At 43.2% G+C, this 25,340-nt stretch overlaps 4 protein-coding genes across 6 annotated transcripts; all 4 read right to left on the reverse strand.

The window, feature by feature from the left end:
- On the reverse strand, nt 1-2,243 carry LOC6605108 (protein phosphatase inhibitor 2). 2 transcript variants are annotated; one of them, XM_032719966.1, is made up of 5 exons: nt 1,965-2,243; nt 1,492-1,589; nt 1,259-1,426; nt 944-1,038; nt 1-887 (listed from the first exon to the last, which is right to left on the reverse strand). In XM_032719966.1, exons 2-5 carry the CDS (start codon nt 1,569-1,571, stop codon nt 613-615), a joined length of 618 nt encoding a protein of 205 aa, XP_032575857.1. In that variant the 5' UTR covers nt 1,572-1,589; nt 1,965-2,243; the 3' UTR covers nt 1-612. The 2 variants fall into 2 exon arrangements, with proteins under 2 accessions (XP_032575857.1, XP_002029949.1); XM_002029913.2 differs by lacking the exon at nt 1,965-2,243 and adding an exon at nt 1,652-1,954.
- A 275-nt stretch (nt 2,244-2,518) lies between these two features.
- Nucleotides 2,519-4,103, reverse strand: LOC6605109 (cyclin-dependent kinase 8). Its single transcript, XM_002029914.2, has 2 exons — nt 3,911-4,103; nt 2,519-3,848 (listed from the first exon to the last, which is right to left on the reverse strand). The coding sequence occupies exons 1-2, from the start codon at nt 4,039-4,041 to the stop codon at nt 2,639-2,641; spliced, it is 1,341 nt and encodes a 446-aa protein (XP_002029950.1). The 5' UTR covers nt 4,042-4,103; the 3' UTR covers nt 2,519-2,638.
- A 310-nt stretch (nt 4,104-4,413) lies between these two features.
- On the reverse strand, nt 4,414-20,410 carry LOC6605110 (GTPase-activating protein). 2 transcript variants are annotated; one of them, XM_032717608.1, is made up of 6 exons: nt 19,786-20,410; nt 8,866-10,751; nt 8,524-8,783; nt 8,111-8,116; nt 7,758-7,953; nt 4,414-6,888 (listed from the first exon to the last, which is right to left on the reverse strand). In XM_032717608.1, the coding sequence occupies exons 1-6, from the start codon at nt 19,931-19,933 to the stop codon at nt 5,899-5,901; spliced, it is 3,486 nt and encodes a 1,161-aa protein (XP_032573499.1). In that variant the 5' UTR covers nt 19,934-20,410; the 3' UTR covers nt 4,414-5,898. The 2 variants fall into 2 exon arrangements, with proteins under 2 accessions (XP_032573499.1, XP_002029951.1); XM_002029915.2 differs by lacking the exon at nt 8,111-8,116.
- A 2,255-nt stretch (nt 20,411-22,665) lies between these two features.
- On the reverse strand, nt 22,666-24,988 carry LOC6605111 (ankyrin repeat domain-containing protein 54). The gene is made up of 3 exons (XM_002029916.2): nt 24,888-24,988; nt 23,447-24,825; nt 22,666-23,185 (listed from the first exon to the last, which is right to left on the reverse strand). Exon 2 carries the CDS (start codon nt 24,596-24,598, stop codon nt 23,522-23,524), a length of 1,077 nt encoding a protein of 358 aa, XP_002029952.1. The 5' UTR covers nt 24,599-24,825; nt 24,888-24,988; the 3' UTR covers nt 22,666-23,185; nt 23,447-23,521.
- Nucleotides 24,989-25,340: the final 352 nt, after the last annotated feature.

Consider the following 25,340-nt stretch of genomic DNA (forward strand, 5'->3'; position numbering starts at 1 on the left):
TTTTTTCAATTGGGTTTTTGGACTCTCTTTATTGAAACGCTCGGCTCGCATTCGATGGCTAAAACTTAATAGTAATCATAATAGTATCGTATTAATAAATAACTAAAAGTAAGGCCAAATCAACTTCATCGCTAGTTACAACAAGTTATCCATTCTGTGGCACTGGGCATTCAATCAAATTAAATGCAAAACTTGGGAGACTTGGACTAAAACTCAATGGGTGGCTTGCCATCTCGATATCAATTTAAAAGACCTTTGTTTAACTACATTTGCAACAGTACAATACGCTACGGCTGAGACGCATACGATAATTATATTTTGTGTCGTACAATCAAATTCTCCGACCATTCTGCCCTACGGCTTATCGGCTGTGTTCACTACTCGATGACGCACCTCCTTGGCAAAGGTTTGTTTTTCGTGTTTAGTTGGGTAAATTCAATTAATCACGAGTGCTCCTCGCCACCCTGCTAATCAGCATCCACTCCGTACTCGCACAGCACTTGTTAATTTGATATAATTTCGTTTGTTTATTGTTTTGGATGAGCTGCCCTCAGAATCGTCCATTGTCCGCTAGGTAAACATTAGTGATTGATTGATGGGTTGACATTGCTTCTAGTTGTTCGATGGCTCCAGGTCCATATTCTGGCCGGCGCTGGTAGACGGGGATGTGGTGGAGTCAGCCTGAGAGCTCGACCTTTTGGCCGAACTGCTCGCGAATCGTCCGGAGCTGGAAGCGCCCTGTGCCGAGCCCGAGGGCCGGCTATCCGCACCCTTGTCCTCGTCGTCATCGTCGTCGTCCTCCTCCTGGATCAGTTTTCGTGCAAGCTTGACTGCCTCAAACTCGCGATAGTGGGCCTTGCGACGTCGCTCGAATTCGCGTCGCCGTTCTGCAAGCAAATATGTTTAAGCAATGTTTTGAATCTGAGAAATTTATGGCACTTACGTCGCTCCTCTTCGCTAAGGGGCTGTTCATCACCGGAGGAACCATCGTCCTCGATGCTCTCTGTCGACGGCTGTGTGTTAGCCGCTATGCGGAGTCTGCAAAGTAATGTGTGGTTTTAGTATTTGTATTGTATTATTTGTATTCGTTGTTTTTCACTTTGCAAATCGTATAATTATCAACGATTGTTTAATCTCTGAATCTATAAGGCACATGTAAACAAACAAATTTGAACGACGCATTTTCTGGAAATCAGTTTTGTTTGAAACGTGATACTCTGTGCTCTTGCCAAGTAAACAATAGGAAGGCTCCACATACTTCTCCACTAGCAACTCCGTGTCCAGCTCGTCCCTGTTCTCGTCGAAGCCTTCCGTGTAGTTGTACGGCGTTTTGGGCTCATCGATTTTCATGTGTCCGTAGTCCTTGTCGGCCGGATGGAAGGTCTGCATCACGTTCAGCTCATCGAACTTGGCACTTTTGCGAAAACTTTTAAAGGGGCGAAAAGTACCACTTAATAAGGGCTATTAACTGGGGTCATTCGATGACCTCACCTGGCTCCCGACTTATCGAAGCTACGCGAAGTCTTGAGTATACCCTTACAGGGTAGCTGTGGGCTGGGATTGTTCTGCATCCTGGCTATCTGTGTTACCTGTAACAATGGGCAAAGACCAGAGTGTGCTTTAGTTGCGAACAATGCACGCGGATAATTACGTCAGGCGGTTGGGAGTCATTGATGATTTCGTAGATTTTATGGTTGTTGTTTCTGTTGCTGCTGCCACTGTTGCTGCTGGACAATCGTGAATCACGGCGGCAGTAGCCGAACAGGCACTGAAATCGCGATGTTCGCCAGATTATAATGGCACAGGTCGCCGCGAAACCTCGTGCCCTTGGAGGGGTTGCCATTGCCGCCCACTGGGTGGCCACTGCGGCCAGCAATGCCCCAGCAACGCCCCGCTGACCATCCCACGCATTGTTGCCATACGCCTCCGCCTGCACCACCGCCTCCATTCCAAATCCCACTTACTTGTGTGTCTTTCGCCTGTTAACTGCAATTGCAACTGCGTTTCCGGAGGGCAATTTACGCCACAATCTTCAAGTTGGCAGCCAGCTGGGTTTTGGGCGAGGGCCACGATCTCATCGATGTCGCCAGCCGGGCGGTGTTGATCTTAATTTGGAAAACGTTTGACTCTTTACGCTTTAATGGCCACTGTGCTGTAATTCTCTTCTAATTTCTATTGCAAACAAATGGCAAATCCGGTAAAAATATTCTAACAAATTCTACTAGAGCTGGCAACACAGCGATGGCACCTTCGATTACACTTAATCGATACTTGCGTAGCGTGACCCAAGCCGATTAAAAACATACCGTACTTTAAATTATTAGCTCGGATTCGAACCAATTTTAAGAATAGTTTTCAAAACGTCATTTGAGTTACAAAAAAATAATTTTTGAGACGAAAGAACATGCATTCAAATTTATATTGAATATCCTTGCGAAGGATTTTAACGAACATGTGTTCAGTAAATTAAATAAAGAAAGACCTGTCCATTTTCTCCGCCGAAACGAAAAATCAACTCTTTGTATCGTACACTTTACTTGCTTGTATATATTTGCTATGGCTAAGGTCATTAAATTAAATACTTAGAAGGCTAGAAATTAGTAGGTGTTGTAGAAAAAATGCTGCTTGTATCAGTCTCTCAGTTGAAGCGCTGCTGGAAGTTCTGCTGCTGGTTGAACATCATCTGTTGCTGCTGCTGTTGTTGTTGCTGCTGCTGCTGGTGGTGAAAATCTTGCTGGTTACCAGCTCCGGACAATCGAACTCTCTTTGCATTCGGCTCAGCGTTCATTTGCTGCTGCTGCTGTTGTTGCTGCTGCTGTTGCTGCTGTTGTTGCTGCTGTTGTTGCTGCTGCTGTTGCTGCTGTCGCTTGTTATCCGACTTATCTTCCTGGTCGTCGTCGGTGAGGAACTCACGCTTGGGATACGGTATGGGGCAGCCGGCGAACACGTCCTGCGTGGGCTGCGGCTCCTCCTGGAAATACTGATCCTGCATAGCCTGTTCAGAGGTGATGCGCTTGTTGGGATCCATTAGCAGCAGTTTCTGCAGCAGGTGAAAGGCCTTGCTGTCCGGCTTGATTTTGTGCCTTTCCATGTATTTGGCCAGCGAGCAGGTGGAGTATGTGGAGCGTTTAAAGTCCTTTGTCAGCGTATGATGTTCCGGCATCTTCTTGATATCCTCCCAGTCCTTGTCCTGCGGAAAGCCCATCACATTGAAGATGCGGTCTAGCTGATCGTGGTGATACGGATTGCTGGTCTTTATGTCTTCCTGGCGGCAATGGAAGATGGGCTCTGAAGTTAGTAGTTCGGCGAAAATACAGCCAATAGCCCAGATGTCGATAGCCTTAGTGTAGTGACGAGCGCCGAGCAGCAGTTCCGGAGCGCGATACCAAAAGGTAACCACCACGGGATCCAGATCTGCCAGCGGTTTCAATGGAGCATTAAAGAGTCGCGCGAAACCCATGTCGGCGATCTTTACGCGGCCCCTCTCGTTGCCATCGCCCATCACCAGGATGTTGGCCGGCTTCAGGTCACGATGTAGCACCCAATTACTGTGCAGATAGTGAATCCCATCCAGAATCTGGTATAGCAGACTTTTAACCATACCGCGGGGAACCACAACCTGCTTTTTGGTGGCCTTCGCCGCCCGATGGAACTTGATAATGTGCCACAGGTCGTGCTCCGCATAGTCGATCAGCAGGAACACCTTGCGGTCGTTGTGCGACAGAAACACCCGGATAAGGGTAATTACGTTTTGGTGCTTCAGTTCGCGCAGCAATGCGATCTCGCGGCAGGCGGACATGGACAAGCCGGTGCCATCGATCTGCTTCAAAGCATATTCCTTGCCATCGCTACAGAACATGAACATTATAATTATTTATATTGTTTGCGGAGCACCCAATGACCAGTTCACCTTGTCTCCTTCCACTTCGCCTTGTAGACGTGGCCGTATGTTCCGCGTCCCACCTTGCAGCCCTCGTAGTTGAATAGGTCCTCCACTTTCGTACGCTCTATCTGCGTTTTCATCTTGAAATCGTAGTCCATGTTTCCAAAAGTTTGCAAATTCTACAATTGTTTGTAAATGAAGAAGCCGCCAATCAGCTGTCTGCCGATAACGATAGCAAAGCCTAAACCAGGGATGGGAAATTCGACAAGCGCTAGCCATATCTAGCTTTTTATAGCTAGCTTTTTAAAACAGAAAAATTATTTATTTAATTTTGTTGCTAAAACTGTTTTTTTTTTAATTTTTCCGTTAGTCCTACTATTAAAATATTGCTCTTGTATCCAAACACAAGCTAAGCCAGCAAACCCAAAAAAAGGTAGTCCAATATGACTTGACAAAGTGTTTGTATTATCCTATCCCAATAAAATATGAAGGCTCAATTAAAAATAAACTCAAAAGAAAACGAAATCAAAATTTATCCATTGGCGATACGCTTTATTTTTCCCTTGGAAAATATCTATGTTTTTATTTTCGATTCTTTGTACCAACAACTTATCAGCTAGGCATGGTAAAAGTAAACTATAATTGTGTCCTTAAAATGCAAGTGAAATTATTATATATGAACCACGTTGGAAACTCCAAACAATTTAAATTCATAGCAACATCTCGTCGTGTTTCTTTCTCCGTTTCGTATCTCTATGTACATTACATTATGCAGATATTAGAATTAAGAAATGCACAAATTATTGGATTGGAATGCATAAACAAAAGGCAATATGATTGAACGCTGCGGAGGAAGACACTTTTCAATGCGATTAATGAACAATGAACTAAATATGGCAAAAATTAGATTATTTAACATTCTAGTTTTCTAGATGTAAATTACATGTGTAATTAATATTGGAAGAGCTTTGGAAACAAATCGGTGGAAGTAAGTCGAATCTAACCAAATCGTGTTTGTGTTAACAATTAACTTGTTTTTCGTTTTAAGTTTAATATGAAATTAAATGCATTTAATAAATATAGGTGTGCGTGCGTGTGTGTTTGTATATGCAAAATGGAAGTAAATTTGTTCTTAACAATGCTTTTTGTTTGTATTCTAGAATTTGCCGAATACATATCGTGTGTTTAACATTAGCAGCTGTATGACAGTTATATAAAGTAAATATACATGTAAATGTATGTTTTTTCTTGCTTTTCGCAGTTTTTTCTCGCAGTTTCTTGTATTTATATAGCGCGTTCAGATTGCGTTAGAATTATTTGCTTTTCGTGTGTGTCGCCTCTGGGCAACACGCCTAGTTTAGTTGGTTTTTTTTTAGAAATTTTTGCTACGCCTAAAATAACTGGTATAATGAAGTTAATCATACACACGTACATATATATAGTGGGATATATATCTGCTATTTACATCTTTTCATTTTCATTTCTCTACTCATCATCGCGCCGATACTTAACTTAGGCTAGGCTTTAAAAAATCTTAGCAGTTTCTGAGTTTTTAGTAGTTTAGGCTTATAAAGTTATCAGTTTTCAGTGGTTCTCTGCCCTCTTTGCGCGCACACAAGTATAGAAATGCTCTTTCCATATTGGGTATTTCGTTTTCGTGTAAAAATAATGTTAGCACATACAAAAAATAAATAGACTTATAAATATTTAGATTTCGTTTCCGTTCTTCTTGTTTTCTCCTCGTGTTGTTGTAGCTGGTGTAGGCGGTACCGTAAAAATCTGGTGTATAAAAACTGTTAATTAAAAAACTTAGTCTAGACCTTTACAACGTTAAACTCGTAAAAATGATACAAAAAAAACAAGAGCCTAGAAATTAGCACAATAAATCTGTTTGTACAGCAGCATCCTCTGGTTGTGGGGAGCGGGAGGGGGTGGGTTTGGCCACGTCGATGCGTATTCCTTTACCTGGTCGTGATAATGGCCCGCGGCAAAGCGAATACGCACAGCCTTGAACGCTAATAAATCGGTGGAGCTGGCTGCGATGACGATGTGGTGCTGGGCGGTGCGGCCACCACACTTGATGTGGTCGACGATGGACTGGAGGAGGATGCATTGCCGCAGTTATTGTTGTTCAAGTTGTTGTTGTGGCGCTGCAGTTGATGGCTGCGCAGGGGCAGGAACTGCGACTGCTGCTGCTGGAGCGGCTGATGGTGCTGCTGTTGCTGCTGATGGAACGACAGCTGATGCTGCGTGTTGTGCAGACAGTAGGCGTTCATGTTGCTCGTAGTACCTGGCTGATAAGGATACGCCCGAAAATTCTGCATTTGTGGTAGCACTGGCTGCGACTGGAACTGCTGAAGTTGCTGCTGCTGCTGCTGCGGTTGCTGATGTTGCTGCTGCTGGTGATGCTGCTGATTCAACTGGCCGGCGGCTCGCATCATATGCCAATAGTTATCATCGCCAATGGGTGCCTGTCTGCTGCCGTACTTCAGTTGCCGCGTAATGCCCTGCTTGTAGTCGCGATGATCTCTATCGATGGCATAGGCCTTCTCCCTCAGCTTCTCAATCGTTCGCTTGAACTCAGCGAAGGCCTGTGGTGAATGTTTTTGCAGATCGTTGGCCAGCGGCACCAGAGGATTGTGCTGTTGGTGTTGCGTTTGCGACAGATTCTGGTGATAGGTGAGCGGATCTAGCAGTGACTCCAGCACACCCATGTTGGACATGATCAGCGTGTGGATGCGCTGCAGATCGAGCGCTGGATCCAGCGCCGTTACCAAATCCATCTGGAAGTAGTCCATCGTCTTGTCCAACACCTTCTTGCAGCCCGGTGAATTCTCATCCGACCGGCCGCAGCAGCTATAGAAGCCACTGACAAAGGCCGAGGGATGGAAGTACTGCATCCGGATGGAGTTCATCAGACAGATCTTGTGCAGCAAGTCGAACCACTCGCGCTCCTCCACGCAGTTCGTTGTCTGCACAATCAGCGAGCGATCGTTGTGTACAATCTGTGGGAGAAGAGGCGAAAGTAAATCTTAGTCTCATCTTTGTGCAATTAACATAAATTCTGTGCGCGGCGCAATTGCAAAACAATCGCACCCAAGTGAAATCGCTGGCTGAGACAATTCCCACATCTTGGCTGTGATAAAAAAAAATAAAACGTAACGCCAAGAAATCGCACCCACGATGACGATTCTCTTCTGCGTCGGCTGCATTGGTTTCTAGGTTTTGAAATTTCCCCTTTTTTTTCGTCTTTTTTATCTTACTACCTCCAAATAGCAATAACAATAGCGTACGCAAAGCGGAGCTCCGCCAGTTCATCTGCATAATAATGCTAATTATTTTTAATTGCCGCAACTTGTCATTTGCCACACAAAACTCTGTGAGTGATTAGTGAAAGTTTCGCGGGCAACTGACTGAGGTTCGGTTTTCACTGTCGCCTAGGATTGGCCTGCCTGCTGCCGCCATCGATTAGAAACCACTGCTCTACGCCCACACACAGCCACATGTTTCAGTCATGAGTTTGCCGCCGGAGGCAGTGATGACGCTTTTTCAGAACCAAATGAAACCTAATTATAGATAGACTAAAAAAGGAAGAACGATGCGGCTAGCTATAGGATTGTCTTGCTTTCTAAAGAAGTTTACTATTCTTTCTGCTCCATCTAATGTGTTAAAAGTTCGTAACCAACCATCTAGCATGTAAAGCAAGCTAAATTACCATCACTGCCCGGAGGTGTGTGGGCTTTGGCTGCCTATTTATAGATGTGGCGTGTATCGCACGTTTCCGGCACACTACTCTCGTGTGCATTATTCGTTGCAACACATGCAAATCGCAGACGAACCAATTGCAATCGAAGCACATCGAATGAATGCTCACCTTAAAGCAGTTCTGCATCTTGAAGCTCTTGTCCTTCAGCTGCTCCACGCTGGCGATCTCCTGGAGCGGTATATCACAGATGGGTTGTTTGCCCTTCGACTTCGCGTAGCTGAGCGAGTGGGTGGTGAGACGGAAGTGGCGTTGTTTGAACTGCCGGCCAAAGCGCTTCCGGGATGTGGGATACTTGGTCATCAGGCTGTCGGAAGGAAGGGGGAGAAGCAAAGAAAGCGGGGTCTTAGCATCTGCTCTTCGAGATCTCGCACTCAGATCCCTCTGTTCTTGTCCCAGGCTCGTACGCAACCGAGACAAAAACAGAGCTAAGTGTTCAATAAATTATAAGCAATTTCTCTTACCCCTCGCTAGACGTTAGTATAGATTTAATGTGTGATGAATAAGTGTGATTTTTGTGTGATGGGATGGTATAAATGTGTGATGTGTTGGGCGTGATGGATTGGTTTTGATTTATTATTTGATACATGTTTTTTTATTTTTTATATTATTTTTGGTAAAAGCAGCGCGCGGAAAAGAAGAGAAAGACAAAGAAAGTTTTGGTATTAGAATAAAACGAAGCGTAATCAACCAAATGCCTTGGGTGGGATATGCCAAATCTATAGAAGAGGAGGTATATAGAGGAAGCATTGCACAGTCCACCAATCGATATTTTCTAGAGGCTACAGGCCATCCCCACTGATTGGGCAAGTTTTTCGAACCAAATCAGGGGGATCGCGCATCTAAAGAGCATAAAAAGTAAAAAACCTCAACTTACCCCTCTTTAAGTAAAACTGGCTCCAGTGGCGTTGCCGCCGCAGCCGCCGGATGAACACTGCTGCTCGCGTGACTGGGCGTCGAGATCACCTCCAGGAAGTGCTTAACCGCATCCACGTGCTGCTCCGTGCAGAACTTCTTGTACAGCTCGACGGTGAATTCCTCCTTGCAAGTCTGCTGCGACGACCGGGAGCTGACCAGGTTACCCAGCGATTGGATCGTCTTGGAGATGAGCGTCAGCGTGCGACTCGTTTGGGCATCCTGAAAAATAAGGAAATACGTATTATTAATGATTTATTATTATTGATTTATTTAAATAAATCGTTAATCAGAATCAACTTACCAGTCGCTCGGTGGTCAGATCGAAGAGCTTCGGCCCCAGGATAGCGGGCGCAAAGAAGCGGAGGAAGATGAAACCGGACACCACGGAGTAGCGCACTTCTCGATTGCTGGGGAAATGCTCACCCGCACACTCACGAAGGTCGTGGAAGATCTGACACAGAACTTTGGGACAGCGATCAGCGCTCTTGGTGATTGCCTCAAAAACCCGCTCCACATAGTCCTGCAGATTGTGCAGATTCGTGTCCACTGCAGAGCGATCCTTAATCTTGCTGGGATCGATCTCACATGGTTTCTTTTCGGCAACGATCTGCGACAAAACGGGACGCAATGTCTGATGGAGGTAGTGCAGTCCAGACAACCGCATTGCCTCATCCATCATCTTTGAGACCAAGGTATTACCGCGGAAGATTGTGGTGGGATCCGTCAGATGGGAGATCTCGTGGTCAGCCAGCGCCTTGATGATCGGCGCAATGCGCTCCGTGTGCGTGAAGAGTCGCACCAACGGCTGGGCCACCTCCGTCTTGCCCGAGACCAGCTCGCCTAGGATCGATACAGCCGACACGGTGATGGGTCGCTGATCAACCGATTCCAGGAGCAGATTCATAAGATCGTCGTATGTGGCCAGCGGGAAGACATGATCGGCGGTGTAGTTCAGATTTAAACGCAGTGATCCAATGGTCGAGTCCACGCTTAATCTCGTTCCCGGCGGCGTCGCACATGAGCGGGGCGTGGCGTTCAGCGAGCGGCAACTGTTCGTCATGGAGCGGGGTTGGAGATAGTACCAAGCCGATGGATTAACCGCCTGCTGCTCCTGCTTATTAAGCATTGGCAGCCGCACTTCACCGAGGAACACTTTATCGGACATGGCTCCATGTGCGTCGTGCCACACGCTCACCACAATCTCTACCAGATCCGCACCGCCCAACGGGTATATAGAATAGCCCTTGTTCGCGGATGATTCCAGAGAACCAGCACTCTTGTTACTTCCAGTGGTATTTGTGCTGCCCGCATCCGCATCGATGTGAAGATCAAAGTACATGGCCTCGTCAAACTCCGGATCCACGGTCTTTTTGCGCTGCTTAGTTCGTCGCGTCACCTGGTGCTTGTTGCTATAGTGGGCGGTACAGACCACAAATGGATCGCACGTGCCCTGCTTCTTGGCCAGGTCCACGCAGGCTGGTACTTTGATGGTCACGCCAACGAATCTCCCATGCGATTTCCAATTTGACAGCTGATCCGACGACGTGGATGTGGTATTGATGATCGGAAAGTGTTGAGTCTGCGATGGAGGATGATACACGTGACCAAATAGACCGGCGGCTCGTGTCTTGAGTGTCATGGCTGCCGATGAGGAACTCGCTGCAGCGGCTGACGCTCTCTGAATGTTGCTCAGTTCACTGTTCTCCTTGTAATCGTTCAGATGCGCCCGCTGCTGGTGGCTCTGGCGTAGCAGGTGCTGGTGGTGCGGCAATGTGTGCAGTCCCAGATCTATGCCCTCGGAGAGGGACTGAGTCTGTTGGGCTTCCGTAAATGCCACCTCCACATTAACCATGCCCTGAACCTCGGAGTCTTGGTCGACTGGCCTCAGTGAGAACCAGTGATCCTTGTGATTGTACATGTGCAGCTCCTCCCGCTTGATCGCTATCTTGCCAATGGGCTTGTCCTGCTTCATATCACGATCCCACAGATAGATGGTCAGGTAGCGGAAGCGGCGCGGAATCTTGAACTGGTGCTCCTCGCCGAAGAACGGCGTCAGTGTGCGTTCGATGGTGGGTGTGCGGCAGATCTCCTCCTGGTCCAACGCAATTGTGCAGTAGACATCGCGGGTGCCCTGTGTGCTGCAGCTAGTGTTGGCCGCATTGCGACTGCTCAGATTCTTTGCCTCGCCTGGAATTAAACGAAATGAAAGGTATATTAGTACACTAATTTACATTGGCTACTACATTTCATATTCACAATTTATCAAGCTTAACCAGTAAAGCGCGTCCGTTTGTTTAGATTATGGTCTTTGTTCAAGGTGAAAATCATTAACAAAAGATTAAGTGATTATCGCAAGTGGTCTTCGAGTATAATTCGGTTTACTCTTGCCTTAAAGCATTTAAATAATTAAAGTTTATGTTTGCGCCTAGATAAGTTTCTAGGAGCCATCTATTAATGGCTAATGAAGACTTTAAAAATTGAAAGCCAATAGCCTCATTACGAGAATTTCTAATGGCCCAATCACACACTTTCCCCCAACCGGAAATACTGTTAACAGCTATCAACCATTCATTAGCATAAATTAATATAAGATTATCCCCTCCATTTTCGTATCAGCAGCTGTTTGGCCTTGACACCTGCCAACTTTTGCTGTTTGGGGATGTAAAAAGTCACAATCAATCGCATTACACCATACATATAATTCCAGCGGGCTCTTTTGATTTCCGAATACGGACAGCGGACGTGACTTCCTGTGCGAGTGCTTCGATGCCTATAGTCTATCTGGCTGGTGGTCGACGGCATTGGTTTATGGTTGCTCCGCCACCTGGAGGACACAACAAATACATACATACATAAATGTAGTTTGCAGTGGCTGGCGCTTGGCTAGACCGAGTGGATTGTAAGCGCCGTTGATAATAAACGGCAAGGCCTTGATAAGCGCAAAAGGGTGAAGGCGCCGGCCTGCCCACAAGGCAAGTACTATAAAGTTGCTCAATGAAAGAAATTAGCGGCAGTCGAGCGGAAATATAATAAGTGCACGCACACCAACGCCAACGTGCGTGTGCCGTCGTATCTGTGTGTCGATGCCGGCATTTGTATCTGTATCCGTATACGTTGTGGCAAAATTTGATTTGGCCCGCTATTCACAAACTTCCATGATTAGCACCTTGGTTATCATACCTCATGAATTATGCTGGTTTATTTACGTAAATATCACAAATTGTATACTATACACACTATTAAAAACATTTAAGATCGTTTCAGGTGTTCAAATAGCTCGCTAAATCATTCCTACTGTAGTGCTGACTTGTGGTTAGTCTGTAAACAGGAAAAATGGCTCGGCTATCAGATACCTATTACAAACACTATCTGCGAATTTTACACTTTTTTAGGAAACATTTAAGATAGAGCTGCATAGAGTTGAAAAGAATGAATTGTAGCTTTAAAAAAGCCTTCTAAGCTGAGGACCGGATGGTCCCGCCCCGTTTACCGCCCCTGTTGACACAGCTGGGCGGTGGATCGCGTGTGTGTGTGTGTGTGTGTGAGTGAGTGGGAGGTGAGGCTATATTTCGCCATTTGTGTATGTGGCTATCACCTCGCGACTATTATCAATGGGGTTATACGTTGCGTATGTGTGTTGGCAAAACAACGCCACTTTTCACAATCACAATCGCACAGTTTCACACTCACGCTTCGCTTTTTGCGATAACAAAGACATACGTTTTCTTTTTCCTACATGCCTGTGTGTGTTTTTTATTTCTTTTCATGAATGAAAAACCCCACAGACAGTAGCACATTTTATAAGCAAAGTAAATTAAAGCAAAGCAATCGGCGAGGCAAAAAAAAAGCAAGCAAACAAACGGAAACAACAAAACGGAAAATGACTAAAATCAAGAGAGTTGGGGCTTTATTTTTATTATTTTTTTTTTTTTGCAGCAGAAAAGCAAAGCAAAAAAACAGTAAATTTCATTCATAAAATAATAGTGGTAGTAAATCTATGATAGAAAGGGGGAAGTCGAATGGGGGAAACCCGGCAAGAAAAAAAGTGTTGAAATATTTGCGTTTCTGTGACGTTTATAATTTATTTATGCGTGTTTTTTGTATGGCTTTGCCTTGTCATTGGCTGTCCCACTGAATGTTTTTATTACTCGAATCGTTTTCGCTTTAATACCCTTGCATTAGGTATAATAACTTTGTTCGCACGTTTGTAAAATACCTGATATCAAACTATATAAACTATACGTTGCAATTTCTAAAGGGTATATAACTTTCGGCTTAAAAAAAAACTTAATTTTATTTGCCGATCTTTAGTGAACAGCCATGCAAAACCGGCAGACAGGCAATCAAACTTTTCTAAATTTAATGACATAATCGGCGGAATTTCGCTTATTCATTGAAAAAAAAAAGGAAAGAATGAAGATAATGGGGGGAAAATTGCAAAACGAATTCCATGGAATCGAACGAGCCCCCAACCAGGAGTGGCGAAATCATATTCCGAACTTGCCATTTCGCTTAGATGTGGAATTAATGAGTTCGAGTTCTCGGCGGTCTCCAACGTTTCGTCGTAGTCCGTCCTATATCCGACCTTCAGATGCATTGAGAAACACCACACACCATGCACAGTGGCAGTGATGGAGGAGGAGGAGGATCGGGTGTGCATATATATATATATATATCATCTTACATATGCCAAACACGATAAACGGAACCAGAGCTCGATGAACTGGGAAAAGCCAGAAGGTTTATGCATGGATAAAGTCAAGCGGAAGTTGCCTCATCGATTTTTTTACATTTCGGCCGGAGGATCACTATGGAATTCTTTTTTTTTTTTTTTTGCAACACCCTGAGAACGGAAGTCGTACGATCTCTTTATACAACAAGGAAAAAGTCCAGCATGTGTGGCATATCAAATCAAACTGGAATCTGTTGAAATCACTTTTAAAATCACAAAGCATTTTCCATTCTCCCCAGAGAAACCTAATAATATCAGGTATTATTATTGCATCAATCGAAAGTTTCAAAATTATACATTGTTTAGCCAGACCAATGCGGGTGACCTGATCAATTAACCAGATCGCTGGGATCCACTGGGATATATATATAAAGATCCCTAAGCAAACATTTTGATAAACATGCGGCATGTTTCTTTCAACGTTTCCCGTCGTCCCCGAAAATAGAATCATCCTGCCATGTGGCACATGCAGCTATATTGCCATTGCCGCAGCCCCAAAATGAAAATCGAAAACTTCTAAAGTCGGCACTCTTTTTTCTCCTCCACAACATTGACATTTGCCTTGGGGTGCTGCGCGTTGGGGGGAAATTACAACACGATCCCATTTTCCACACCCATCATTATTGGGATATATTGCGGGGGACAGGGTCTCATTAAATGGCTGAAAATTTTCATGATTTCCTTCGCAGACGGAAAATTAAATTTAAAGACTTTGTAAGTAGATTTCCTTTCCTTTCCCCTTTGCTTTTCTGCACAATATGCAAATTGATTCAGTGCAGCATGAAACGCGCGCGAATTAATGAGGCGATTACTCCACGAGTGCTGCAAAAAAAAAAGGAGGAAAATACGAAAGGAAAAAATATATAAAGAAGGAAGCAGACAAGCAGACAGCGCTGTAATAAATTCTAAAAAAAAAAAAAAAAAGGCAAATGAAACAAAAAGCAGCCAGCTCAGAAGCAGACATTTATGCAAAGGAACGGAAATAGAGATAAATTCTTGTGTTTTTCTTGCTTTTTTCCAGCTGCCTTTGCCAGCGGAAGGGAGATTTACACAGACCGATCTCTTTGTGTCTGGCTGTTTGTTTAAACGGCAGCTTCCTGCGGCCAAAATGATTGTGTTTGCACTTTTGGCGGAAAGCTGGCTGGCAAGTTGAGGTGGCAAGAAGACTTCTGTTGCAGACTTCCCCTGCAGCCCTGCAACATTAAAAACTAAAAACCCTTTAAGTGCACTTCCTTTTCCGCTGCCACTTCCTTTGGCCATAAAACCATGTAACCAGAAAGGGCAGGCCCTGCTCTCCTAACGTGTTGCGCAATTAGCCAGATTGTGGAGAGAAAAACAGGTTAGCTGGCCCAAACCAATCCTCGGTTGACTGAAAGGAGTGGGAATTGATTCGGAACTGGTACTTAAATATCAATTGGCTCTTTTTGTAAAGCACATTTTCATTTTTCCCTTTTAGCATATACTATCTGTGGCACTATTAAGTTAACCATTATATTAATAGATTTTGCATGGCATTTTTTTGATTTGGAAATATAAAGGAGAACCAGAAACCAGTTTCTGCCCATGCCCCCCTCTGTTTTTCTCTGTACGTGCTGATCGATTTCCGGTCTGATTACGCTCATGATCTCATGATCATCTCACGATCTCCTCCTGTTGTGGCCAACTTTGTTTGGCTTCGGCCTGAAATTCTGGACATGTCTTATTGGCTGCGCTGGCTTTTCATCAACCTCATCGATCTGTACACTTTGTTTATGTACGCAAGTGTATTGTATACACTTTGTGTAGCATTGTATACATATCTACATCCAGATGAGTAATTTCCATTCGAATTGTCATTGCTCTCGCTAGTCCAAATCATTGCTTTCTTTGGCTGAAATTTTCGTGTTGCCAATTTACCTTTTTGGCACTATTAACCTTCAATTGCACACATCACTCAATGTGAGCGACGCGAACGCACGACTTCCATTTCGAAATGGCCAAATTGGGCAGACGCCTATTGCTGCAATACCCCAACAAACAACAACAAAAAAAAAAGCAAAAATACACTAAATAAAACTACAAATGCCGCTCATTCGAGGCAAGTCAACTGGCGGCGACGACACAAAAACTCGCCTGACTGTGTGCCATAAAAATTTAATAATGATAAATATACTTTGTAAGGCGCCCACACAATTTGGCAGGCGGCTGCGAAGCAACCAAGCCAAATTGGCCTTGGCCAAAAGTGGTTTTCTATGAGGCGATATGTTGAATATATGAGCCAAGGATCATCAGCGGTTGACAACGCTTTTTTTTATTGTGGGAACAAAACATTGAAATGCAATTAAAGAGAAGGTGGTTTATTAATGACAACAACTAAATGTTTGCCAAACAAAAGCAAATATAAATATTTAGGAATATTTCAAAATATTCCATCGATTTCAAATATTTTTCTAAAATATCTTCTTATGCTTTATGGTTTTACAAGCAATTACACAACTCACTAAAAAAAAACCAAATAGAAGGTTACATTAATAAGAGTAGTTATGAGGAGCACTTAACCCCGTGATTGCTCCACGTGGTTATGGGTTTACATACACATAACCCCTCCCAAAAAATCTTCAACTCGAGTGGTTTAGGCGCATCTAACGACGCCAAACGATCCCTCGGCTTCCCATTAAAAAACTTGTCCCCAGCCTTAGACAATTCTTGGCCCCTGACATTTCCGCTGTGGTGTTACCTTTTGAGAAACCACCACTAAAACCACAATAAACGACACTTGAAACGAGCCAACGAAGCGCACAAATTGTGGCTCAAAATTAATAACGCAGCTCGGCCGAAAAGAAGTGATATAAAAACAGAATTCATTTTAATTACAAATTACAAGAGACTGACTGTCCGATGGAACTGAGCAGAGGAGCACGGCTAAGATCAGTTAAGCTCCAAAGAAGCGCCACAATAAAAACAGAGAGCCTTGGGAGGCGGTAGATCCGATCCGGACGACAACTGACCCACCCGGTGTTCCACAGATGCCTCTGACCCCTGATGAAGTCAACAACATCAAAGTAAATGCGAAGAGGTCAAGCGTTAAGTCATAAAAAAGGAACCCCCCCCCCCCCCCCCCCTAAAAATAAAAAATGGATGGGGGAAAATGGGGAAATGCGAGTATGTATAACATTATAACATGCTGCTGCCTCATTGTGGAAAGCCACAGATAAATGTTAATCATCGCAGGCAGAGTCATCAACGTCATCGTTGTCATTGCGATTGTGATTCCCTTTTGCCCACTGATACACTGAAGAAAACAAATTTATTGCTGCATTCAATATTAACTAGCAATAAAGTATACTTGTACTTATAATCTTCCACTATTTAGAATAATGTGCTCTTCACTTAGAATATAGATCAGATCATACATCATTTCCAAAACGATCTAATTTTTTGCTGTGCCTGAAAACCTCAAGAAGAAGCCCGACTTCGACCTGAATAAAAAGTATTTTAGAATGCGCTAATTACATAAAAACTGGCTGATTCCTTGAAAGCGGCAAACAAAGTTGTCGGGACAAACAAACCTCGGCGAATGAGCCTCCGGCCTTTGGGCTAATTAACATTGTTCCCCCGGCCATATTTTCAAATGAAAATATTCCTCTTTAATTGTGGCTCAAGCTAAACCATATATATATGTATATATAGAAACTTGTATTAGAAAAATGATTTAAAGACACGACCCGAGAACTAATTGTCAACATCGCCTTGGCGTCGTCCACCGAGTACGAACCATCTAGAAATGTTCCATGCGATCTTTGGCTCGTTCAATTGCAACCAGTTTTGGCCCGGTTGAAGAGAGGCGAGGAAACCGAGATGGAAAACTGGCAACCAACTGGAGAACAAGACAGCACAGCTCAGCACAGTACAACACAACCGGCTTTTAATTAATTACCTTTTTTGGCCAAACTATTTATTGTTGTTAGAGAACTCTAAACAGCACAGCACAGAACTGAACTGAACAAAGTCGAGTCCATGTTAACTAGATATCTCTGTTCTGGGTATTCAAGTTCAACGAAATGTAAATTGCGTGTGGTCCGCGAATAAGTGAGTAATTCCCCAGTTAAAATGTCATTGATATTCAAACTGAGATCGGTAGTGAGTCACACCCTCGTCGTTATCATTCGGCTCTCCGTAGAAAATGAAATTTAGGTTATGCGCTAAACATTTTAATTAAGTGGAAAAGTATTACGCCAATTTCGGACGGACAGCGTCGTTTCGTGTAGAAATCGCAACGACCAACAAAATGGAAATGGAAAGCCCCCACAACAATAGCAACAAAAGCGAAACTCCGTGTGTAATTGAAACTGAGCACAATGTGGAAGTATTATTATTAAGCATGCAAAGCATAATGAAGTGGAAATATGAAACTTGGGAGAAGAATGCAGGGTGTACATACATATACATACATATGTATGTATAGCGCTTATAAATACATACATCACGCTATAAAGCGGATGGGAAAGAAGCTGTCTTGGGGGATATAAAGGTGACACAGCTAATGTGCTATAATGATGCGATAATCAATGATGATTATAGGAAATGAATAACTTTCATTCTTCAATCATCGGAAAACGTGATCGTGAGCCGTTACAAATCGCATTTCTATAACTTAAGTATAGTTTTTAAGAGGGAAAACTATGAAGAATAGTGAGTTCCTAATGATACATCTATATTACTAGAGAATATGGTTGAATTTCCTGCTCGATAGGTATTCCCGATCCATACCACAAAGATTTTGGAATGCAAATTCCATGTTAGATATGGTTGTGTAATAACTACCCAGGATTTATAATCAGATCAGATATCTTGGAATCTTTGCAGGAAAGAGGGTAAACATGAACCACAAAGGCGAACGAATGAAATGAAGGTAAAAGGTGACAGCTAATTTGCCATAACAACGAGATAATCGAAGGAAGTGCATAACTTTCGTTCTTCAATCAGCGCAGAAACGTGTTTTAATTCATTTTTAACCAATATTGTGCCATCTTCTTCGCAGAACATAAAAAGGGCGAAAGGGGTTAAAAGCAGCTGGAGAAAGAATGGAGGGGGCAAAAGGAAGTGGCAAGAGGAGAGGAGGGTGCGATGAGAAGATCCCGGACAAAATCAGAGGCGCATGCGAAAACAATTGAAGCGTGTAAAAAGCAGCTGAAGAGGGGAAGACACGCAAAAAAAAGAAAAGCAACTGAAAAAAGCAAGAGTTTTATGGCCGGAGAAAAAGAACACAAAACCGCAACACACGAAGGGAAACTCTGGGCGCTGGGAAACGGAAATCAAAAGCGGCAAGGCAACAATGTTGTTGCAGCTTTGCATATAATTTATGTTGAAAAAGTATAGCAAAAGCTGCTTATGAGTTGCGAGATTGAAAATGTGAGAAGCAGAAGAGGTAAAAATAAATGCGTGTGCAGGTGTGAAAATGAGATCACGGGAACTTTTTCAGACCCCACCTCTGCACCCAGCCAGTGGTGGTTATTCATAATTCTGTTTTACTTTTTATGTTTCAACAGGAAATGTAAAAGCACCAAAAAACAACCGCAAGTTTATTTTTCGTCTATCTCTTGCAGTCTGGTTCGCTCTCGCTTCAGAATGAAGTGGATGGCAGAATGGAGAGGAAAAGTGAGAGAGTGTCATTCATTCATTTGACCTTTTGCCAATATATAGTAGGCCATTAATCGGGTCTCTTTTCGCTTGTTGCTTTTGATAATCATTCATAAAACAAACATCTTTGTATTGAGAAAAGTACACCGAATTCGAAAATTCCATTCATAAAAAAACCCACACATTGTTGCTGGGATCTCTCTTCCGCTTGTGTGTGTGTTTTTTTGTCGCGTGTGTGTGAGCATGCGCTGGAGCGTCACACAAACACATGCTTGATTTCCGATTCATTCACAAAAAGGGGCGCATTCAAAACGGCGGGGGGCGTGTTAGGCGATGGTGGAGGAAGAGCGGTTCAGGGGGTGGGTGCAGAAGCGAATGCCGTAACATTCAGCCTGGTCATCCATTACTTCTCAAACGGCAGCAACAATAAATGTATTGCACTGCTGCTGCACGAAAAAAAAAACACACACACATTAGGGAAAAAGGCAAGAGAAACACACGCACACAGCAACACGCGAGTCAGAGCGGGATAGCAGGCATATACACTTGAACGCAATATGCATTTCTAGAACAAAAACACATTTGTTTTCTCAATTAATCGACTTTCTTTGCCGCAAATCGCACGAATTTCGGTTTGCCACTAGATTACACAACATTTTGGACAACTTTTAGACATATTCTCCCGATTCTATGTTGTTTTCTGCTCGCAAGAGACTCCGCGGGGGAAACGCGGACGCTGTCAAAATTCCAGCACACTTTGGACCATGAATAACGCACGTTGCTGCGCGTATTTCACTCAACGTTCATGCCACGCATGTTCTTCGTCATATTTGTGATGTTTTTGAACTATTTCGCACTCGATTTACATACCAATTTTCACTTTTAATTGCTCTTCAATGCGCACTTCGCGTGTATCGGCCATTTTGTTGTTGTTGCTGCTTGGCTCGACGGCGACGGACGAGTTAATATTATTGTCGTCTCGCTCGTCGAACATATAGCGCTTCTTCTTCAGCAGCATTGTGCGCCCGTTCTTAAAGCAGCCAGCTTTTTGTCAGCTACCCGCTGGGGAACTTGCAACACGCGATTGGAAATTTAACTAACTCCTTCACTCGTTCTTCACGAAACTTTAATAACTCGAAATTGTTCGTTTTTTTTAACAGGTTTATTAGCCGGCTATTTGCATTTGTATTTCATCACTCGCTGCAGCGTCGCATTGTGCATAGAGCTGGTGTGACGGGAATATGAGTCGATTTGCCGCTCACGAAATGCACTTTTCCTGTTGCTTCAGGGCTCTGCTGATTTTAGTATTTTGTTGTAACTACAAACTGTTTTTTGCACGCACTAGCAGATATGGGATTATATTATCGAAGTTGGAAAGTATTCGGTTGCTTGACTGTTCCGAATCGCATAAAACTTGGTTCTCGAGTTTATTTGCTTTGCGGGTTTACACGCATCCGCAAACAACCTTTCGAAGCGGAATCAGAACTAGAGTGACCGTAGCGAGACGGTGATATGACTCCATCAATTTAGTGTGACCCTAGCACGGTTCACCGAAAATACCATGGGAAATGCAAAAGTCTAATGTTTGCTTAATAATTAGCTTGAAGTAGATCTGTTTTAAAATAATTGATTGATTTTATTTAACAACGGCTACACATTAGGTTAAGCACAATAGTAAGGTTTTCATTAAAAATGTTTAAGTTTAATTTCGATATTTCATCAGTTCTGGTTATCGAATATGTATCGTTAGCTCCAGAAAACAGTTATGTATTTTGTAATTCATTTAAAACGTATTATTATTCAACACAATTTGTGCTTTTGACTTAAATTAAGGCTTAAGCGATGTTTTTGTTAATTCTGATTTGTTTTTAGTTGCTTAACTTTGAAACACACTCCGAAAAACAAACGTGTTGCAGCGCGGCCGAAATGGAACTGAATTAAAATTTCCAAGCGGCAAGTGTACACATGCACCTCCCAAATTTTGTGAATGAAAACGCACACATGCAGCAGTGGTCACCTACACTTAAACACACACACATGTTGCACCGGCGCCACCAACAGCGGAAGCAACCGAAGATCGCCGAGAAAGTCAAGGCATATGCGCTTGAGAAGGGCGGTACAAAGCAATATAAACCTTAATTTGTTTATGATTTGATCGTTAAGGAATTATATCAGAAAGCAAATGTTTATTTTTCAATTCTACTAGCTTAGGATTCATATCTATACTAATACTTATGGATGTACTTGGCAAAGTAGGTAAGCAGAACTCAAATGCTCGGCTGTTTATACCGTAGCGCACATTACGTGGGCGTTCTGACTCGCAGACAGTCCACAGGAACCCGAGGAACCACATAGTACACACATATGTACACTAAAAGTACACAAATATTCAGAAACAAGGCAGTGAAATGTGAAATTCACACGGCATCCGGACAGCAACGCCGCTTATGTTTTTCTTTACGCATATGTTGCTTCTGCTTCTTGCCTTGGTAACCACATGCATCACAACAACAACTTTCAGGGAGAGATCAACAAGTGAGGCGGTGCATCTTATCGCAACTGCCGCCAATAAGTGGAAGTGGTCGGGTCAACATTTCGGGTGGTTGCTCGGCTCAGTTTCATTGTTTCCGTATGCCCTCCATCTGATCTAGTCACTTCAAATGCACTGAGCAAAATAACACACTACATCGAGTTAAAACTGTTAAAAAATCCTTAATATAAAATGGGTAAGAGTAATAATGGTTTTAAAAACTAAAATTTTTGAACTAACTTTATAGTAGTTATAGTTTATAGTAATTGTAATAATTTAAAGAGGCGGATCGAAATGTAACAGTTCCTATTATAACAATAATAAAAATATATATATATATATTTTATGTCTAGCGTGCGTAACAACCATTTGAATATGTTGATCATTTCGCTCAACGAAACGTAACCGACGTGGGAAGAAGAGGAGACATGGCTTTTCTTCTATTTTCCGTTTCCAGCTGTCCACTCGATTCCTCCTCCTCCATTTGCTCCGCCCACAAAATTCGGAGCTAGGTGCAGATGTTATAAATATAGTATTTTGTGGCAGATCCATTCGTATGAATGGGTTTACGAGTTTCGGTTTCAGGTTTTTGGGCCTGTTTATAAGACCACCCCTCCCATATTTTCATGTATTTACGTCCGGAAAAGTGTTTTGGTCATTTGTCTAGCTTCCGTTATAATTTCGTTATGAATGAAAAACCCATTTGGACCGGGTTTTTTTGATCTCCCTAATTTACAACATTTATTTAGTATTAACTCAATATGGGTTCGTAAACTTCGTTTACTATTTGCGTCGTGAACAAGTTTCTTAAAACGTTTAGTTTTTCTTATCCACCTCATGTTAATGTGAAGTTTACACATAAATACTCATAAAAGACCCAATGTGGGTTTTCCTAATGGCACTTTGAATACATTTAAACGGCAAGAGGAAAAGGCTGTTAAATAGATTTATAGATATACTTTCAAGCTGCGATTTTTTTGTTATTGAATTTATGGATTTTAAAATGTATACCAATTAAGGGCAATTAGTATATCAAAACCCTTTGTCATAACGATATTTAAAGACAAACTTGTATTAAAGTTATGTTTATAGTTGCATCTAAGTAAAAACGATTTAATTTTGATTTTCTGAAAAGGAAAATGTGTTTTCCAAACGTCTTTCTAAAATATTTGATTGTCAGTTTCTCACCACAAACCAGATTTACTCAGAAGTCCTCTCAGTTATTTAGTTACAGATTTCGGCTTGATCTGCGGATTAAGTCAAATGGCCGTTTGGTTTTTCGTTTATTGTTCAGAGAGTGTTTACACGCATATGGTTTTTTTGTTATAGTATACAATAGACACTTAACGATTTCCAAGTAATGTAGTCATTTAGTTAAATGTAATGTAGCAAATTGTTAGGTGTCCTCTTGAGTTGCGATTGCCACATTATTACATAATTTGATTTCTTTTTGTTTTTGGCGCGCTAAACGTAAAGCTTAAAATGTAATCATGTTTGTTGATTGTTTGCGTAAACAATAAGCCTTAAATGAAATACTTAATAAAAAGATCGCATAAAACAATGTGTGTTTTCTTTTGTGTGTGTGGGTGTTTATGTGTGTGCTTGTGTGTTTGAGAGCGTTGGTCGCATTTGTCAGCTTTGTGGGATTAGGATCGGGCGCAGGATCTCAATCTCCTCTAGCTGCTTGTCACGATGCCAACTCCAGCTCAACGGCAGCCAAATTAGGAAACGATAAACAAACTGCAACGAAAAGAGAGCAATTGATTAGCATCAGGAGTCTGAAAAAATATTTAATACTATATTCTGAACCATATGCCATATAATTGAGGTAGTTATTATTATTGCTCCTAATCTTTATAGTGACTAAGATCACAAATGCTTTGCGGACGACGTCACATGCTTTATAGATAACATTTTTGAAACCATAACTTGGAATTTCATTATTTTTTTTATATCTGTATATATGTATATATCTGTAGACTATTTGGTTCTCATACTTACTTTTTTCTCAACTCATCGAACGCAATTTGGGCCAGCCTGCGGTCGCGTTACCCTGGCGTCCAGTTTACGTCCCATCTACTTGTTGTTGATTGATAGGCGCTCAACGCTGGCGAGCAGCTCATCGGCGGTCTGGGATACGACCTGCTCTTGGTCGTCGCTGGTGCTCAGGTTCTGCAGTCGCTTCTCCAGCGCCGAGAGATCCTCCAGCTCGCGCTGCTGCTTCACCATGTAGCGCAAGATGAGCGTGGTCAGCATGCACATGTCCTCGAGGATCTTGGCCGTCTCCGGCGTGGGGTGATCGTAACGATTGCGCAGCAGTCTTAGCTTGGCCTCGGCGAGCTCCAGCGGTGACTTGTTGCTGCGGTCGTACATGTGGACACTGGCGCCGCCCTGGAGCAGCACACCTACCACAACGTTGAAGTTATTGGAGCTGGCCGAGATCACCGCCAGATGGAGTGGGGTATTCCCCAGCGAGTCGACTACATTTGGGTTGGCTCCGTACTTTAGTAGCTGCTGGACAATGGGTATGTAGCCACGACAGGCGGCCAGATGCAGGGGACTACGATTGTACTCGTCGGCGGCATTTGGATTGGCTCCACCCTCAAGGATGCGGTTGAGCAGCTCGATGTTGCAGGTGGAGGCGGCGGTGCGCAGTTTGCGGCCATTTGACTGGACGATTATGTTGCTGTAGCTGTAGGAGTGCTTTAGGCGCTGCATTCGCGGCCGCATCTTAAAGCTTTTGCTGCCCGAGGGCAGGGTGCTTGGATGAATCAGGCTGGGCAGATACTCGGCATTGGAGGCATTTGGATTCAGCGGCAGGGGCGGCAGATGCGGCAGGGCAAAGTGCTCGCCCCGATCTCTGCTCAGCTGGAATGATGCATTCGTGCTGGGGTTTGAACTCATGTTCAGGTTGAGGTTGATGTTCATGTGGGGCCACTCGCCGTGCGTGTTGGGCGACGATGTGGGCGTGGGCGGCATTGCCGGCGGCGGCGGCGTTATCATGATCCCCTTGGAGGCGCTGGTGGGCATGGGCATCGGTGTCGATTTGGCCAGTACCATGGCCATCGACATGGGCGATGGCGGCATCGACATCTCCACCTCCTCCTTGGCCGACTCCACGCCGGAGGAATCGTTGTTGGTGGCCGCAGCCATAGCTTGGTCGCAATCGGATTGTGTGCCCCGTTGCCTGTGATGCAGTGCGTCTGTGTTCCTGGTTTCAGTGTTTGGGCCTACGGCGAAAAAACTCTTCACAGGCACGCGCTGCTTATTTTCCTGTCTGTATTGTTTGTTTATTTTTGTTTCTTTTCCTGCCCACTTTGGTCACTCTGACCACCCGTTATTGGTGTGACCCTGCGGTCGCTGAGCGTATTTATCTTGATCTGCAATTGTTTATCTTCATCTATTACGTCCGTAGTCCTCGTTTTAAAACACTTTGACTCACTTGTTTTTCGGATTTTTATGAGTTGGTGCGAAGTGCAAAAATTCTTGGCTCGTCCGTATTGTTTGTATTTGTTTTGGCCTATCGATACATATGTCTAGTGTGCTAGCTATCGATTGGAAGGATGAAACTTCTGGCGAGGACACTATCGCTATTAGCCAGCCCTGGTAGGCTAAATATTTAAACATAAAAAAAATTATATAAAAATATTTTAAAATTCAATTATCAAATTTTTTAACAATACTGGATTGTAGTATTATTTTCAATTAAAAAAATATATAAATGTTATCAGCTCTAATAACTCTAAGCCATTTCTCTGCCATTAAGTTGAATTTAGTATTCCACAACTATCCCCATTAAATAATTAAACCAGTTGACCTTATAACCTACAATCTTCAGATCTATAATTTAATGTATGTTAGCTTCTGGACCAGTACTACAACTAGTACTATAATG

This window comes from Drosophila sechellia, chromosome 3L (genome assembly GCF_004382195.2).
Source record: "Drosophila sechellia strain sech25 chromosome 3L, ASM438219v1, whole genome shotgun sequence".
Lineage (NCBI taxonomy): Eukaryota > Metazoa > Arthropoda > Insecta > Diptera > Drosophilidae > Drosophila > Drosophila sechellia.